General features: G+C 42.4%; 1 protein-coding gene across 1 annotated transcript in view; it reads right to left on the reverse strand.

Moving 5' to 3' along the window:
* Positions 1-5,349: 5,349 nt before the first annotated feature.
* Positions 5,350-16,266, reverse strand: part of LOC139761717 (uncharacterized) — a 256,164-nt gene continuing 245,247 nt past the window's right edge. Inside the window, exons 27-36 of the mRNA XM_071686102.1 lie at positions 16,029-16,145; positions 15,752-15,880; positions 14,748-14,914; positions 13,785-13,913; positions 12,484-12,646; positions 11,292-11,474; positions 10,866-11,006; positions 9,890-10,003; positions 9,598-9,732; positions 5,350-6,789 (exon numbers count right to left, since the gene is read on the reverse strand). Coding sequence (XP_071542203.1) covers positions 6,728-6,789; positions 9,598-9,732; positions 9,890-10,003; positions 10,866-11,006; positions 11,292-11,474; positions 12,484-12,646; positions 13,785-13,913; positions 14,748-14,914; positions 15,752-15,880; positions 16,029-16,145 — 1,340 coding nt within the window. The 3' untranslated portion in view covers positions 5,350-6,727. The remainder of the gene's footprint in view (positions 6,790-9,597; positions 9,733-9,889; positions 10,004-10,865; positions 11,007-11,291; positions 11,475-12,483; positions 12,647-13,784; positions 13,914-14,747; positions 14,915-15,751; positions 15,881-16,028; positions 16,146-16,266) is intronic.

Consider the following 16,266-nt stretch of genomic DNA (forward strand, 5'->3'; position numbering starts at 1 on the left):
AAATAAAAAAAAAAAAAAACAAAAAAAAAAAAAAAAAAAATATATATATATATATACATATATATACACACACGTCCACACACGCAAATATACATACCTACACAGCTTTCCATGGTTTACCCAGACGCTTCACATGCCTTGATTCAATCCACTGACAGCACGTCAACCCCGGTATACCACATCGCTCCAATTCACTCTATTCCTTGCCCTCCTTTCACCTCCTGCATGTTCAGGCCCCGATCACACAAAATCTTTTTCACTCCATCTTTCCACCTCCAATTTGGTCTCCCACTTCTCCTCGTTCCCTCCACCTCCGACACATATATCCTCTTGGTCAATCTTTCCTCACTCATTCTCTCCATGTGCCCAAACCATTTCAAAACACCCTCTTCTGCTCTCTCAACCACGCTCTTTTTATTTCCACACATCTCTCTTACCCTTACATTACTTACTCGATCAACCACCTCACACCACACATTGTCCTCAAACATCTCATTTCCAGCACATCCACCCTCCTGCGCACAACTCTATCCATAGCCACGCCTCGCAACCATACAACATTGTTGAACCACTATTCTTCAAACATACCCATTTTTGCTTTCCGAGATAATGTTCTCGACTTCCACACATTCTTCAAGGCTCCCAGGATTTTCGCCCCCTCCCCCACCCTATGATCACTTCCGCTTCCATGGTTCCATCCGCTGCCAGATCACTCCCAGATATCTAAAAACACTTTACTTCCTCCAGTTTTTCTCCATTCAAACTCACCTCCAATTTGGTCTCCCACTTCTCCTCGTTCCCTCCACCTCGACACATATATCCTCTTGGTCAATCTTTCCTCACACATTCTCTCCATGTGCCCAAACCATTTCAAAACACCCTCTTCTGCTCTCTCAACCACGCTCTTTTTATTTCCACACATCTCTCTTACCCTTACGTTACTTACTCGATCAAACCACCTCACACCACACATTGTCCTCTTGGTCAATCTTTCCTCACTCATTCTCTCCATGTGCCCAAACCATTTCAAAACACCCTCTTCTGCTCTCTCAACCACGCTCTTTTTATTTCCACACATCTCTCTTACCCTTTCATTACTTATTCGATCATACCACCTCACACCACACATTGTCCTCAAACATTCATTTCCAGCACATCCACCCTCCTGCGCACAACTCTATCCATAGCCACGCCTCGCAACCATACAACATTGTTGAACCACTATTCTTCAAACATACCATTTTTGCTTTCCGAGATAATGTTCTCGACTTCCACACATTCTTCAAGGCTCCCAGGATTTTCGCCCCCTCCCCCACCCTATGATCCACTTCCGCTTCCATGGTTCCATCCGCTGCCAGATCCACTCCCAGATATCTAAAACACTTTACTTCCTCCAGTTTTTCTCCATTCAAACTTACCTCCCAATTGACTTGACCCTCAACCCTACTGTACCTAATAACCTTGCTCTTATTCACATTTACTCTTAACTTTCTTCTTTCACACACTTTACCAAACTCAGTCACCAGCTTCTGCAGTTTCTCACATGAATCAGCCACCAGCGCTGTATCATCAGCGAACAACAACTGACTCACTTCCCAAGCTCTCTCATCCCCTACATACTTCATACTTGCCCCTCTTTCCAAAACTCTTGCATTCACCTCCCTAACAACCCCATCCATAAACAAATTAAACAACCATGGAGACATCACACACCCCTGCCGCAAACCTACATTCACTGAGAACCAATCACTTTCCTCTCTTCCTACACGTACACATATATATATATTTTTTTTTCTTTGTCGCTGTCTCCCGCGTTTGCGAGGTAGCGCAAGGAAACAGACGAAAGAAATGGCCCAACCCCCCCCCATACACATGTATATACATACGTCCACACACGCAAATATACATACCTACACAGCTTTCCATGGTTTACCCCAGACGCTTCACATGCCTTGATTCAATCCACTGACAGCACGTCAACCCCGGTATACCACATCGCTCCAATTCACTCTATTCCTTGCCCTCCTTTCACCCTCCTGCATGTTCAGGCCCCGATCACACAAAATCTTTTTCACTCCATCTTTCCACCTCCAATTTGGTCTCCCTCTTCTCCTTGCTCCCTCCACCTCCGACACATATGTCCTCTTGGTCAATCTTTCCTCACTCATCCTCTCCATGTGCCCAAACCACTTCAAAACACCCTCTTCTGCTCTCTCAACCACGCTCTTTTTATTTCCACACATCTCTCTTACCCTTACGTTACTCACTCGATCAAACCACCTCACACCACACATTGTCCTCAAACATCTCATTTCCAGCACATCCATCCTCCTGCGCACAACTCTATCCATAGCCCACGCCTCGCAACCATACAACATTGTTGGAACCACTATTCCTTCAAACATACCCATTTTTGCTTTCCGAGATAATGTTCTCGACTTCCACACATTCTTCAAGGCCCCCAGAATTTTCGCCCCCTACCCCACCCTATGATCCACTTCCGCTTCCATGGTTCCATCCGCTGCCAGATCCACTCCCAGATATCTAAAACACTTCACTTCCTCCAGTTTTTCTCCATTCAAACTCACCTCCCAATTGACTTGACCCTCAACCCTACTGTACCTAATAACCTTGCTCTTATTCACATTTACTCTTAACTTTCTTCTTCCACACACTTTACCAAACTCAGTCACCAGCTTCTGCAGTTTCTCACATGAATCAGCCACCAGCGCTGTATCATCAGCGAACAACAACTGACTCACTTCCCAAGCTCTCTCATCCCCAACAGACTTCATACTTGCCCCTCTTTCCAAAACTCTTGCATTTACCTCCCTAACAACCCCATCCATAAACAAATTAAACAACCATGGAGACATCACACACCCCTGCCGCAAACCTACATTCACTGAGAACCAATCACTTTCCTCTCTTCCTACACGTACACATGCCTTACATCCTCGATAAAAACTTTTCACTGCTTCTAACAACTTTCCTCCCACACCATATATTCTTAATACCTTCCACAGAGCATCTCTATCAACTCTATCATATATATATATATATATATATATATATATATATATATATATATATATATATATATATATTTTTTGTTTCATACTATTGGCCATTTCCGGCATTAGCGAGGTAGCGTTAAAAACAAGAGGACTGAGCCTTTGAGAGAATATCCTCACCTGGCCCCTTTCTCTGTTCTTTCTTTTTGGGGAAAAAAAAAGAAAGAAAAGGAAACAGACGAAAGAATGGCCCAACCCACCCACATACACATGCATATACATAAACGCCCACAAACGCTCATACATACCTATACATTTCAATGTATACACATACATATACATATATACACATGTACATATTCATACTTGCTACCTTCATCCATTCCCGTCGCCATCCCGCCACACATGAAACAGCACCCCCTCCCCCGCACACACGAGGTAGCGCTAGGAAAAGACGACAAAGGCCACATTCGTTCACACTCAGTCTCTAGCCAGCTGTCATGTGCAATGCACCGAAACCACAACTCTCTTTCCACATCCAGGCCATCACCCACGTTTGTGAGGTAGCACGAGGAAACAGACAAGGGATGGCCCAACCCACCCACATACACATGTATATACATAAACACCCTCACACGCACATATACATACATATACATTTCAACGTATACATACATATGCACAAATAGACATACATATATACACATGTACATATCCATACTTGGTGCCTTCATCCATTCCCATTACCACCCCACCACACACGAAATAGCATCCCCCCCTCCATCGAGACAGTGCCAGGAACAGACAAAAAGGCCACATTCGTTCACACTCAGTCTCTAGCTGTCTTGTGTAATGCACCGAAACCACAGCTCCCTTTCTACATCCAGGCCCCACAGACCTTTCCATGGTTTCCCCCAGATGTATCACATGCCTTGGTTCAATCCATCGACAGCACAGCGACCCTGGTATACCACATTGTTCCAATTCACTCCATTCCTTGCACGCCTTTCACTCTCCCGTATGTTTAGGCCCTGATCACTCAAAATCTTTTTCACTCCTTCCTTCCACCTCCAATTTGGTCTCCCACTTCTTCTTCCCTCTACCTCTGACACATATATCCTCTTGGTCAATCTTTCCTCACTCATTCTCTCCAAGTGTCCAAACCATTTCAACACACCCTCTTCTGCTCTCTCAACCACACTTTTTTATTACCACACATCTCTCTTACCCTTTCATTACTTATTCGATCATACCACCTCACACCACATATTGTCCTCAAACATTTCATTTGCAACACATTCACCCTCCTATGCACAACCCTATCTAGAGCCCATACCTCACAACCACATAACATTATTGGAATTACTATTCCTTCAAACATACCCATTTTTGCTCTCCTAGATGTGTGGAAATAAAAAGAGTGTGGTTGAGAAAGCAGAAGAGGGTGCATTGAAATGGTTTGGACATATGGAGAGAATGAGAGGAAAGATTGACACAGGATATATTTTTCAGAGGCGGAGTTTTCAAGGAGAAGTGGGAAACCAAATTGGAGGTGGAAGGATGGAGTGAAAAAGACTTTGAGCAATTGGGGCCTGAACATGCAGGAGGGTGAAAGGTGTGCTGGGAATAGAGTGAATTGGAATGATGTGGTATACCGGGGTCGACGCACTGTCAATGGATTGAACCAGGGCATGTGAAGTGTCTTGGGTAAACCATGGAAAGTTTTGTGGGGCCTGGATGTGGAAAGGGAGCAGTGGTTTCGGTGCATTACACATGACATCTAGAGACTAAGTGTGAACGAATATGGCCTTTGTTGTCTATTCCTAGAGCTACCTCGTGCTTGTGCAGGGGGAGGGGGTGCCATTTCATGTGTGGCGGGATGGCGGCGGCAATGGATGGAAGCAGCCTATATGAATATGTACATGTGTATATATGTATGTGTCTGCGTATATATATGTATGTATACGTTGAAATGTATAGGTATGTATATGTGCGTGTGTGGACGTGTATGTATATACATATGTATGTGGGTGGGTTGGGCCATTCTTTCGTCTGTTTCCTTGCGCTACCTCACTAACGTGGGAGACAGCGACAAAGTATAATAATATATATATATATATATATATATATATATATATATATATATATATATATATATATATATATATATATATATATATGGGAGTGGGGAACTGGAAATCCTTGACTCTCGTTTTTAATTTTCCAAAAGAAGGAACAGAGAAAGGGGCCAAGTGAGGATATTCCTTCTAAGGCTCAGTTCTCTGTTCTTGACGCTACCTTGCTAACACGGGAAATGGCGAATATGTATGGAATATATATATATATATATATATATATATATATATATATATATATATATATATATATATATATAAACTGGAGGAAGTGAAGTGTTTTAGATATCTGGGAGTGGATCTGGCAGCGGATGGAACCATGGAAGTGGAAGTGGATCATAGGGTGGGGGAGGGGGCGAAAATTCTGGGAGCCTTGAAGAATGTGTGGAAGTCGAGAACATTATCTCGGAAAGCAAAAATGGGTATGTTTGAAGGAATAGTGGTTCCAACAATGTTGTATGGTTGCGAGACGTGGGCTATGGATAGAGTTGTGCGCAGGAGGATGGATGTGCTGGAAATGAGATGTTTGAGGACAATATGTGGTGTGAGGTGGTTTGATCGAGTAAGTAACGTAAGGGTAAGAGAGATGTGTGGAAATAAAAAGAGCGTGGTTGAGAGAGCAGAAGAGGGTGTTTTGAAATGGTTCGGGCACATGGAGAGAATGTGTGAGGAAAGATTGACCAAGAGAATATATGTGTCGGAGGTGGAGGGAACGAGGAGAAGAGGGAGACCAAATTGGAGGTGGAAAGATGGAGTGAAAAGATTTTGTGTGATCGGGGCCTGAACATGCAGGAGGGTGAAAGGAGGGCAAGGAACAGAGTGAATTGGAGCGATGTGGTATACCGGGGTTGACGTGCTGTCAGTGGATTGAATCAAGGCATGTGAAGCGTCTGGGGTAAACCATGGAAAGCTGTGTAGGTATGTATATTTGCGTGTGTGGACGTATGTATATACATGTGTATGGGGGTGGGTTGGGCAATTTCTTTCGTCTGTTTCCTTGCGCTACCTCGCAAACGCAGGAGACAGCGACAAAGAAAAAAAAAAAATATATATATATATATATATATATATATATTCTTTCTTTCTTTCTTTCATACTATTCGCCATTTCCCGCATTAGCGAGGTTGCGTTAAGAACAGAGGACTGGACCTTTGATGGAATATCCTCACCTGGCCCCCTTCTCTGTCCCTTCTTTTGGAAAATTAAAAAAACCGAGAGGGGAGGATTTCCAGCCCCTCGCTCTCATATATATATATATATATATATATATATATATATATATATATATATATATATATATATATATATGGCCAGACAAAACTACATTGGTGTTTCAGACCCATACAGCATATAGTTTGGTGGTCATCATGACTCTGTTAGTTTCAGAGAACTGGAAACAATGAAGTCTGTGTTGATTGCTGCCTGTCACATCAAGAATTTGCATTGTTATCTTGCAGGTGTTGTCCTTCACACAAAGGGCTAGTGTTGCTATTTTGTGGGTGTTGCTTGTCACTTGCATTGTTATCTTCAGGATGTTTCCTGTTACAATAAGGACTAGTGTTGTTATCTTCAGGGAAATCAGCTCAGCTCTACGGGAATGTCAGCTCTGCCCCGCTGGTCACTCGCAGTGATGAAGGAAACTGTCAGAAACATTAGTCATTTACAATAGGAAATTAAACATTTAGGTGATATCAAAACATTTGAAAATTGTATATAAGTGCACAAATGAATTACCATGTATGAATCTGGCAAAGGAACTTTTCATATATGCTATTTCATAAAGTGCAACTGTTTACATTTATAATGTAAAACTTTGGAATAGTTTGGAGATCATGGCCTAAGGCTTTTGTGACTTTCACTTTTTTCATTTCTTCATTTAGATAATGATACTGAACATAGTACTTACTTCTGTCCCCTGGATGCAGATGAGGCAAGGGGAAAGTCCATTAGATAATTATTTCTAAATACAGAGACATTTCAAATTCATGGATGGCATGCTAAGAGTACTGTTGCCAGTTATCAGTATGAATTATAAATCTAAATCTGCTAATAAACACTCAATTGAATTAGTTATTAGAGATTTTTACCCCATGAACATGATAGTATGACCATTGAGAATGATGTTAAAACCCTTAAGTATGATGGCTTTGCTTTTGACCTAACCTTTAAGCAAAGGGGTTGTACTGTCATTCTCAAGGGTCATACCATCATGCTCATTGATTGCACCATCATGTTATAAAACAAAGTTATGCCATGTTTCCTGGGCCCATCATGTATTCAGATACGCCTCCCCTGCAGGAACCAGGAATCCACACCCTCCTATTCAGAGCTAAGTAACCAACAGGATAGGCAGGATTGTACGTCATGTGTACCATCACCTCAATCCACTGGAACCCAGAGCAGGGAACTCTCAGTCCAGACTCTTTAGGCATGAGGGCAACCCAAGGCCTCTACTTTTGCTGCTGCTCATGTTAACAGATTTTCAACTCGAGAACAGAATGGACAATTATAAATCAAAAAGTCTGAAGTTTTGCCATTTCTGTGTCACAAAATCAAAAATCAAAACCAATTTCTATCAGAATTACCTAACTGGCTAATTTTTTTTTAAAAGTTGTTGACAGAGTGCCAAAAGATTGGAAGAGGACAATTATTATGCTTCTTTTCAGAGAAGGAGACCAAGGAATGGAACTGAACTACTGACCAATATCCCTGATGAAAGCAGTCTGTAAAATAATAAAAAATGACACTCAAGAGACCAAATAGATAGTACCTTGCAAAGGGAAACTACTAAAATGAGGGTAGTATGGCTTTAGAGACAGGTCATACAGAGCAAGTCTTTTAAGACTATCATACAGCAAATTCATCTTTAGGAAGGTGAGATGAATGGATGGATTGGGTGCTCTTGTAATGCCAGAAAGCATGTAACACTATCCTGCATAAGATGTTGGTAAAGAAGCTGGAATTTCAAACACGCATAAGAGGGGAAACCCCGATGAATTGAGAATTAGCTTGTGGAAGGGAAGACTAGATGTGTCAGAGCAACCTTTTCTATGATGATTGGGGTTACCAGTGGTTTGTCTCTAGGCTCAGTCTTGGGCTGTTTTATTCTTGTTTTGTGTTACTGACTTGCTAGAGGAACTGAAAGTGCACTTGGATATTTTTGTGGATGCCAAATTCGTGAGAGAAGTGGGAGATGACGAAGGTTGTATCAACTTACAGAAAGACTTGACACACTCCAAGTCAGAGATTTGGTTGATGAGCTTCAACCCCAGCAAATGCAAAGCAACAAAGTTGAGGAAAAAGTGAAAGCTACAATATGACTATCATATGTCAGAAAGCAAGCTATGTGAATGTTTGTGTGAAAGGAACTTACTTCACTGTACTCAGTCTTATCAGAACACCACATCAAGAGAATTGTCAGAGAGACAAACTATCTTCTAGTTAACAATAGAATTACCTTTAATTGCATATACAAGGAAATGTTTAATAAACTATTAACAGTTAATGTTGACCCTAGAATGGAAGAATACTGGAAGGAGAGAAATGATGAAAGAATGCGTGGAATGGTGTATGCGAGGAAGGCATTATAGATGAATAAGTGGAGACTTTTGCCTTGGCCATCCCTTGATGGGAGTTCCTAGGGGAAGCAGGTATCAGACATATAGATAGAAGGATTACACTTGAATTAGAATATGCATCACTGGTTTGGTCACCCCATTTAAAGAAGTATAAAAAACAATAAATGAAGTCCTTCAGAGGAGAGCAATAAAAGATAATACCTGAAGTGTGACAGCTGAGTTACAAGTAGAGGTTAGAGGTTATAATTTTGTTTAACATTGAGGAAAGAAGCATACAGGGAGACTTGATCACAACCTTCTTGTTTCTAAATTAACTGACATCATCGGCACTGAAAAGTCTTCTGAAGGATGCGAGGAAAACAGTAACATGATGATACAACAAGAAACTTGGCAAGAAACTTGTTAAGAATTATGTAAAGAAGTACCTTTATATTATCAGTGTTGTGGATTGGAATGGAATAAGCTGAGATGATGCTGAGAATAATGACAGTATTTAGAAGTTTAAAAGTAGTGTGAGAGTTTAGAAAGGTCAAGACATTAGGCCCTATGCGCCATACTGTACACACAGTCAAGTATTGACATTCTTTCTGTATCTCTCATGGCCATTCCTTCCGAAGACTCCCTAATAGGGCCATAGCCAAAGACTCTCCACTTATCCCTGTCCTGGCATACCTCCCTCACATACACCATTCCATGCATTCTTTCCGATTTTTCTCCATCCACTACTCTTCCACCCTATTTCTCACTTTCATCTGATTTCTCACTACTATACTCTCAGTTTCTCTCCCCAGTTCCCTCCCTCACCATCTCTCTCAGGTATAGTAAGATCATAACCAACATGTTATTGTGTCCTGACAAAGGTTAACTTACCATCTTTGTGGCTGCAGGTTGGGCCAAGCCAGCCTGGCAGGCAGGAACAGAGGCCTGTGGCGGGCTGACACCTGCCACCTTGCAGACACTGGCACACCTGCTGACATCCGGGCCCATACCTTCCTGGTCCACATGCTGCAAGACATCAGCAATTTAAGACCAACTCATGCACCAATATCCAAGTTTCAATGTTTCAGAACCAATGTATCCAAAGAATAAATCAGCAAATAATCTATACAATCACTGATGTTGACAAATCATTGTTGGAAGGGGAAGAACTGCAGATACTCACGCATAGCACAGTTCTTTCCTCTAGTGCCGGGTGGGCACTGGCACTCTCCTGTTCCCCTGTGACATGGGTAAGGCCCACACTGACACTCCTCTCGACAGTGAATGCCAAACATCCCTAAAATCACACTATGTATGAACAAGTCTTCAGATGAACCTTGTATGACTTTCTAAGATAATAAGACTGTCAACAATTGTGTCAGGGACACTGCTCACACATCACCGACCATGTAACTATAAACAATGCATTGATATTACAAGTTGACATTATTTTAAAATCTTTAGCAAGATGAGAGGAAGTTTAATGAGTTGATCAAAAACTAACATAACATGTTTCCTGTTTCAACAGTGATTACTATTTGTGTTTTATGGGGAGAGAGTTTTACAGTCACATTGCCCCATCTCCTTAACCTTGCATATGTAAACAATGTCTTTACACCTGCATATGTGTGCACACATTTGTGTACTCACTCTAGCCTATATCAGGTATCCTTTCTGTTGATGAACCCCAAAGGGAGGATGAAGAGCTGGGTGGACTTTGGACCAGCTGCTGTGACCAAGATTCGAACCTATGTGGGTTTAATTCCAGGTGACCAATGCATGGTGGTCAGTAATGCTAACCACTACATCATGAAGGTCCATGATTGTGCTAGTGTTGTATATCCAGTAATGATATGTGCAAGTCCACCTAGAGGGGCAGTTGCTTAGACAAGTGCAGGTGTAACCAATGTTAGGGTAGGTGTTAGTGACCCACCTGGAGGGCAGATGTTCATGACATACCTGGAGGCAGGTGTTACTGATCATTACAGGTATAACCCACTTGGAGGGCCAATGTTAGTGATACACATGGAGGTAAGTGTTAGTGATTAAGTACAAGTGTAACTCATTTGGGGGAAGGTGTTAATAACCCACCTGGAGATGGCTGTTCTTATGACCCACCTGAAGGGCAGATGTTAGTGATCAGTACAGCTACGACCCACCTGGAGAGCAGGTGTCACCACAGGTGTCCCCTGTATATCCTGGAGTACAACGGCACTGGCCTGTCTGGGGGTCGCAGGTGGCACCATTCTGACACTCACAGAGATTGGTGCAGTATGGCCCATAGAACCCAGCAGGGCACTCTGTGGGGGTGACAGTAGACAGTATTTTAAAACAAGGACAGCTGTCTGCATTTCTGATTTTATATACCTTACTATGCTTAATGAACACTGCTACCCAATACCTCACATCATTATCAGCACACACTGCCATGTAAGCCTTACACACATCTAACACTCACACATGCTTAGCATATATCTGGATCACCTTCCTAATCAAAGACTGGAATTCTGATTAAAAGATATCTAACAAATGGCAAGAGTATAATCAGTACATGACTCAGCCCTTGGGGACAAAGTTTGACGTACCCAGCTCACAGTAGCGACCATAGTGGCCCGGACCACACAGGCAGCAACCGGAGAATCGGTCGCAGGACGCATTGTGGTGGCAGGCACAGTCCATCCGACAGTCCGGGCCATAGTGGCCAGACCTGCACTCTTGGCTGCAGTCTAGGCCAGTCCACCCTAGTCCACATTGACACTCGCCTGTAGCTATGTACAGCAGAGGAAGAAAGAAAGAAACAATGTCTCATGGTATAGTTTTGTGAAAGTTACTGGAATTTAGATATTTGGTTAGTATATTCTGCAAGGATACAGGAATATGAGCCAAATGATTTCTGGAACTATGATAAAAATAATAATTAAAAAGAAGATTATAAGTGATTAGGTGTGGCAATGTTTGTTTACAGCACGATCAGTTCATGAGGAAACTAAAAGTAAGTGGGACTGGTCAAGATTAATGGCTGATTGACTGCAGATGGAGAAAAAGGATTTGTATGATGGGAAGGAGAAGATGGTGAACACAGTGAAGGATGGGGATGTTCGAAAGCAAAGTTAAAGTACAGGGAAATTATAACCACAAAGTTAATTGCAAATTGAGATTTGATGTTAAGAAATTAGATTTTAATATAGTGAATGTGAGTTGTGTATACTAATATAGGTGGAGGATCGAAAGTCATGTGAAAGTGAAAATGAGGAAATGTAAAAAAAAAGGGATATTATACATTGGAGGTTGCCACTCAAATTTGCTCAAGATATATGGATGAAGCTTGGAAGAAGCACACACAGGATGATAGGTTAATACAGCTTTAACATTTATTTTTCATCATGTGCATTGCTTTAACACTTGGAGCACGACAATACAAAACTAGAGCCCAACCATACAATTCTTGAACATGATGGTATAACCCTTGGGTCTGACAGATTGACCAGTGACCTCCCTCAAGAGGGTCAGGTCAAAGGCCACGGCCATCATACCCATAAGTTGTATCGCTGTGCTCAAGGATCGTACCGTCATGCCTAAGGAGTGTACCATCATGCTCAAAGCTGTGCTCATGGGGTCAGCTGAAGACACATTTCGAGATCTAGCTGAAGAAAATCTTATAAACTGTGAGAAATACTGAAATGTGTGCCATGATCTGTTGCTGTGTCATGAAGCAGCCAAGGCTTGTGTTACTGGGTGGCAGATTTTATGCAGTGTGGACGGCTGATGGCATGTTACCTGGGTGGCAGATGGCATTGTTGCGACAGCGGCACCGGAAGGCACAGCTGGGTCCCCAGGTGTTTTGGGGGCAGATGGTCTCACAGAGGGGCCCGGTGTAGCCAGCAGGACATCGACACTCACCAGACCCGGTACACACACCGCCATGCTCACAATCGCATGTCTGCCACACAAGGACACAAATTGTTATACCTTCAACAGATAAGGTAACTACCTCAGTTCCAGCATATCCAGTTTGTCTCTGGCCAGTGTATCTCAGGAACTTGATGAATGAACCTGTCCCTCTTTCCCGACCAACAGCAGTGTCCTTCAGCGTGCTATCCTGCCTCCTCTCTTCTTCTCTTTATGTCAATAATCCTTTCTCCAGCAGGCAACTAAAAGCACCCATACACTGATGATGAAACACTATTGCTCCACGACTGAACCTGCCCTGCTTTCTTTTGCCTAATGTACATTCCATCTCATTTCAATTATCTTCATAAATCTATGATTTTTGTATTCATTTGCAGTTAATCCTACGATTATACATCTTCTTTCAAATAAGTTTGTTTACTACAAGCAGAAGGATGTAAAAGTGCACAAGAAGTTGGAATTTGGGCATTTAGAAGATCTTTGACTGGATTTCCTATTGGGCAGATGCAACCTACTTAAGTTTAATCCCTTCATCAGCCTAATTCTTTTTACAAACCCCTACTAGCTCATTACCTCCTATCGTAGTTCTACACTTCCCAAACTCAGAATGGATGGTCAAGGGAAGGTATAAGACAGGGAATGATAAAAAAAAAATAAAATGGATGGGAAAGGTCAAGGAAAATGTGACTGTGAACCTTCAAAATAAAGATCTGGTATGTATCTATACCAAACACCTCCCAGGCACAACTGAGCCCCCAAAGGGAATGTCTCACGATGTGTTATGATTAGGGGCCATAGTTCTGCCACAGTCAGAGGGCAATCCATGAATCTTAATGATGGAGTTGTTTTGTGAGTCAAGTGGGACAACTGCTGAAGAGTTTGTCTGTTCTTGCTGGGTCTCTGCCAGATACAAATGGAGGTGACGCTACTGCAGTAGTGTCGGACATACTTTTACAACCAGAATGAACTGGCTTTCCCTACACAGGTGATGTACAGGACTTAACTGGCCTCTAGCTGCCTCACAGAGTACCTTCTAGCAAGAGGTGTAGTGGAGGAATGTCTTCTCTGGTGACCAGTGTAGCAGAGTGCCTCGCCTGGCCCAGTACCTGAACTGTTGACATGTGTAGAGGACTGTCTCAAATGGGCCCTGGTGCATCGTGGCGCCTCACCTGATTGCAGTTGGGTCCATAGGAACCAGTGGGGCAGGAGAGGGAGCAGGTGGGGCCATAGTAGCCCTCCCGACACTGACACTGACCACTCACAGGGTCACAACTTCCGCCATTGTCACACCTGCATTTCTGTGGGAAGAGTGTTGACCTTCAGATAACAGATCATATTTTCTCCAAAAAGATATTATCTATAAATCATATTTCACAAATAAGTATATAATAAGGCCTAGAGATGTTCTAGACTGTATGCTTAAAACCAGGAGCACTTAATATTCTTATTAATCATTCTCTCCCTTTACTGTGTGGTATCAAAATAGTATCATCATGAAACTCTTTTTGGTTCATGATATTACAAAGCCTGTAGGCAGTGTGGTCATAGATCATTGAATTATGCAATAGTGTAATAAACATAAACAACCTACAATTCATATGTGTGGTGAAAATGATAACAAACCAAATATCAAGGAGGAGAATCAGAAGGGCAGCTCCATACACTCCTGTGTTGACTGTCAGCATTATGGTAGTATTGAAATGCTCATATGATTTTGGTTTACTACCAGTGTTGTTCGTGGCTCATATTTTATATACAGGTGATCAGGGAATAGTATATGGCATTAGCAGCTTGTATGCAGTCAATCCTACTGTAAGCACAGTGCATCTGCATTTGCTTACCTAGATTTAAGATACTAAAGATAGCAGATGTCAACTCCCGCCCCATGGAGGTAGTGACGCTACCATAGCTTGGGGATATGTGCTTGTACTGTTACCAGATGATGCCTTATAAATCCAAAGGTCAACATGTGTGTTCTCACCTTTTTGCACATAACACCACACCAAGGCAAACAACTGTACACAGTTGTTTGCACTCACTACAGCATCTACTTTGAAGCATCAGATGTACTCACCTGTGTACATGGCACCTACCCATACTATCACCCCTGGGAACAGAAATGGTGTGCTCACCAGCTTGCAGTCAACACCATATCTCCCTCTGGGGCAGCCTCTCCGACACTTGCGGCCCCTGAGACCTGCAGGGCAGAAGCACTCGCCAGAAACCGGGTCACACAGGGATGACTTGGCGCACTGACAATCCTCTTGGCAATCCTTACCCCACTGTCCCTCAGCACAGTCTGTGGAGGCAGTAGTTAGAGGCAATGACATATGGATACAGAAGTCTAGTATTCTCTTCATCACTGGGTCATTAGCTTTCATGGTTACCAATCAAGGTGAAGGACATCTGGCGACAGAAGGAAAGGGTAAAACACAACTAATACCATGTGCCATACATTCCCAGTACTCCCTTTTACTGGAGGACACAGAGTTGCTTCTTTTATACTGAAAGGTGTAAAAAAAAAAGGCCAAAGGAAAGCAATGATAATCTCTTATCAAATGTGCTTAAATTTATATGTACTGAATAAGTGGGTTTGATGGATGGATCCAGATAAGCATGGGTAGTGGGTGGCCTCTTTATGGTAACTTCGAAGGCAGAGGAAAAACACTGAGAAGTACAGACATGAGGAAGGTGGGTAGGCTGAAGTGAGGATTGGCATGTACATCATCCATACATAATCAGGTTCTGTCCAAGATAGCTAGAAAGGTTTGAGTTAAGGCAAACGGAAAAATGTGATATTTATATACTGCAAAGGCAATGAGGTTGGCATGAGGGAAAGGTTCATGAGAGCAGTTTTTTTTCTGGTCTATTTTCTAGAGGAAAGTCCAGATTACGGCACAACTGGAGGTTATGGAAAAGAAAGGGTACAGAGGGATGTAAGGGAGCATTTCTTCAAGAGTGTTGTTGCTCGTGGCACAAGCTTAGCAGAGAAGTGAATGCGAATGTCATCTGACAATTCAAGGAACTATATGACATTATAATACAGAGAAGATTCAGGAGCCATTGATTGTAGTACAGCCCTCCTCCTGAGATGTGGAAGTAGGTAATACCCTAAGAGATAGGTGAGGATACTCACACTCATGGCATTGCTCGCCCTTGCGACCAGGAGGGCAGGTGCACTCCCCACTCACATGGTCACAGGGCTGGTCCTCTTCACAGCCACAATGTTCCTCACATTTTGCCCCAAAGAACCCACGAGGACAGACTGCCAAGAAAAATGAGTTTTTCTAGACACATGAGAACATTACCAAATCATCTCTAATCTAACTCTCCTGTTACAAAATTTATATCACATATATTTTCCAAAGAAAAAAAAATATATAGGAAAATATGAGAACTTTTGTAAGACTTACTGAACTGGCACCTGTCCCCGGCGAGGCCAGGTGGGCACTGGCACTCCCCAGAGATGTGGTGACACTGCCCACTGTGCTCACACTCGCACACCTGCTGACAATCCTCGCCCCACAACCCTACAACAACAGGAAATTGGAGGAATAACTGTCATTCCCATATATATATATATATATATATATATATATATATATATATATATATATATATATATATATATATATATTATATCATATTTAA

Source organism: Panulirus ornatus, chromosome 41 (genome assembly GCF_036320965.1).
Source record: "Panulirus ornatus isolate Po-2019 chromosome 41, ASM3632096v1, whole genome shotgun sequence".
Taxonomy (NCBI): Eukaryota; Metazoa; Arthropoda; class Malacostraca; order Decapoda; family Palinuridae; genus Panulirus; species Panulirus ornatus.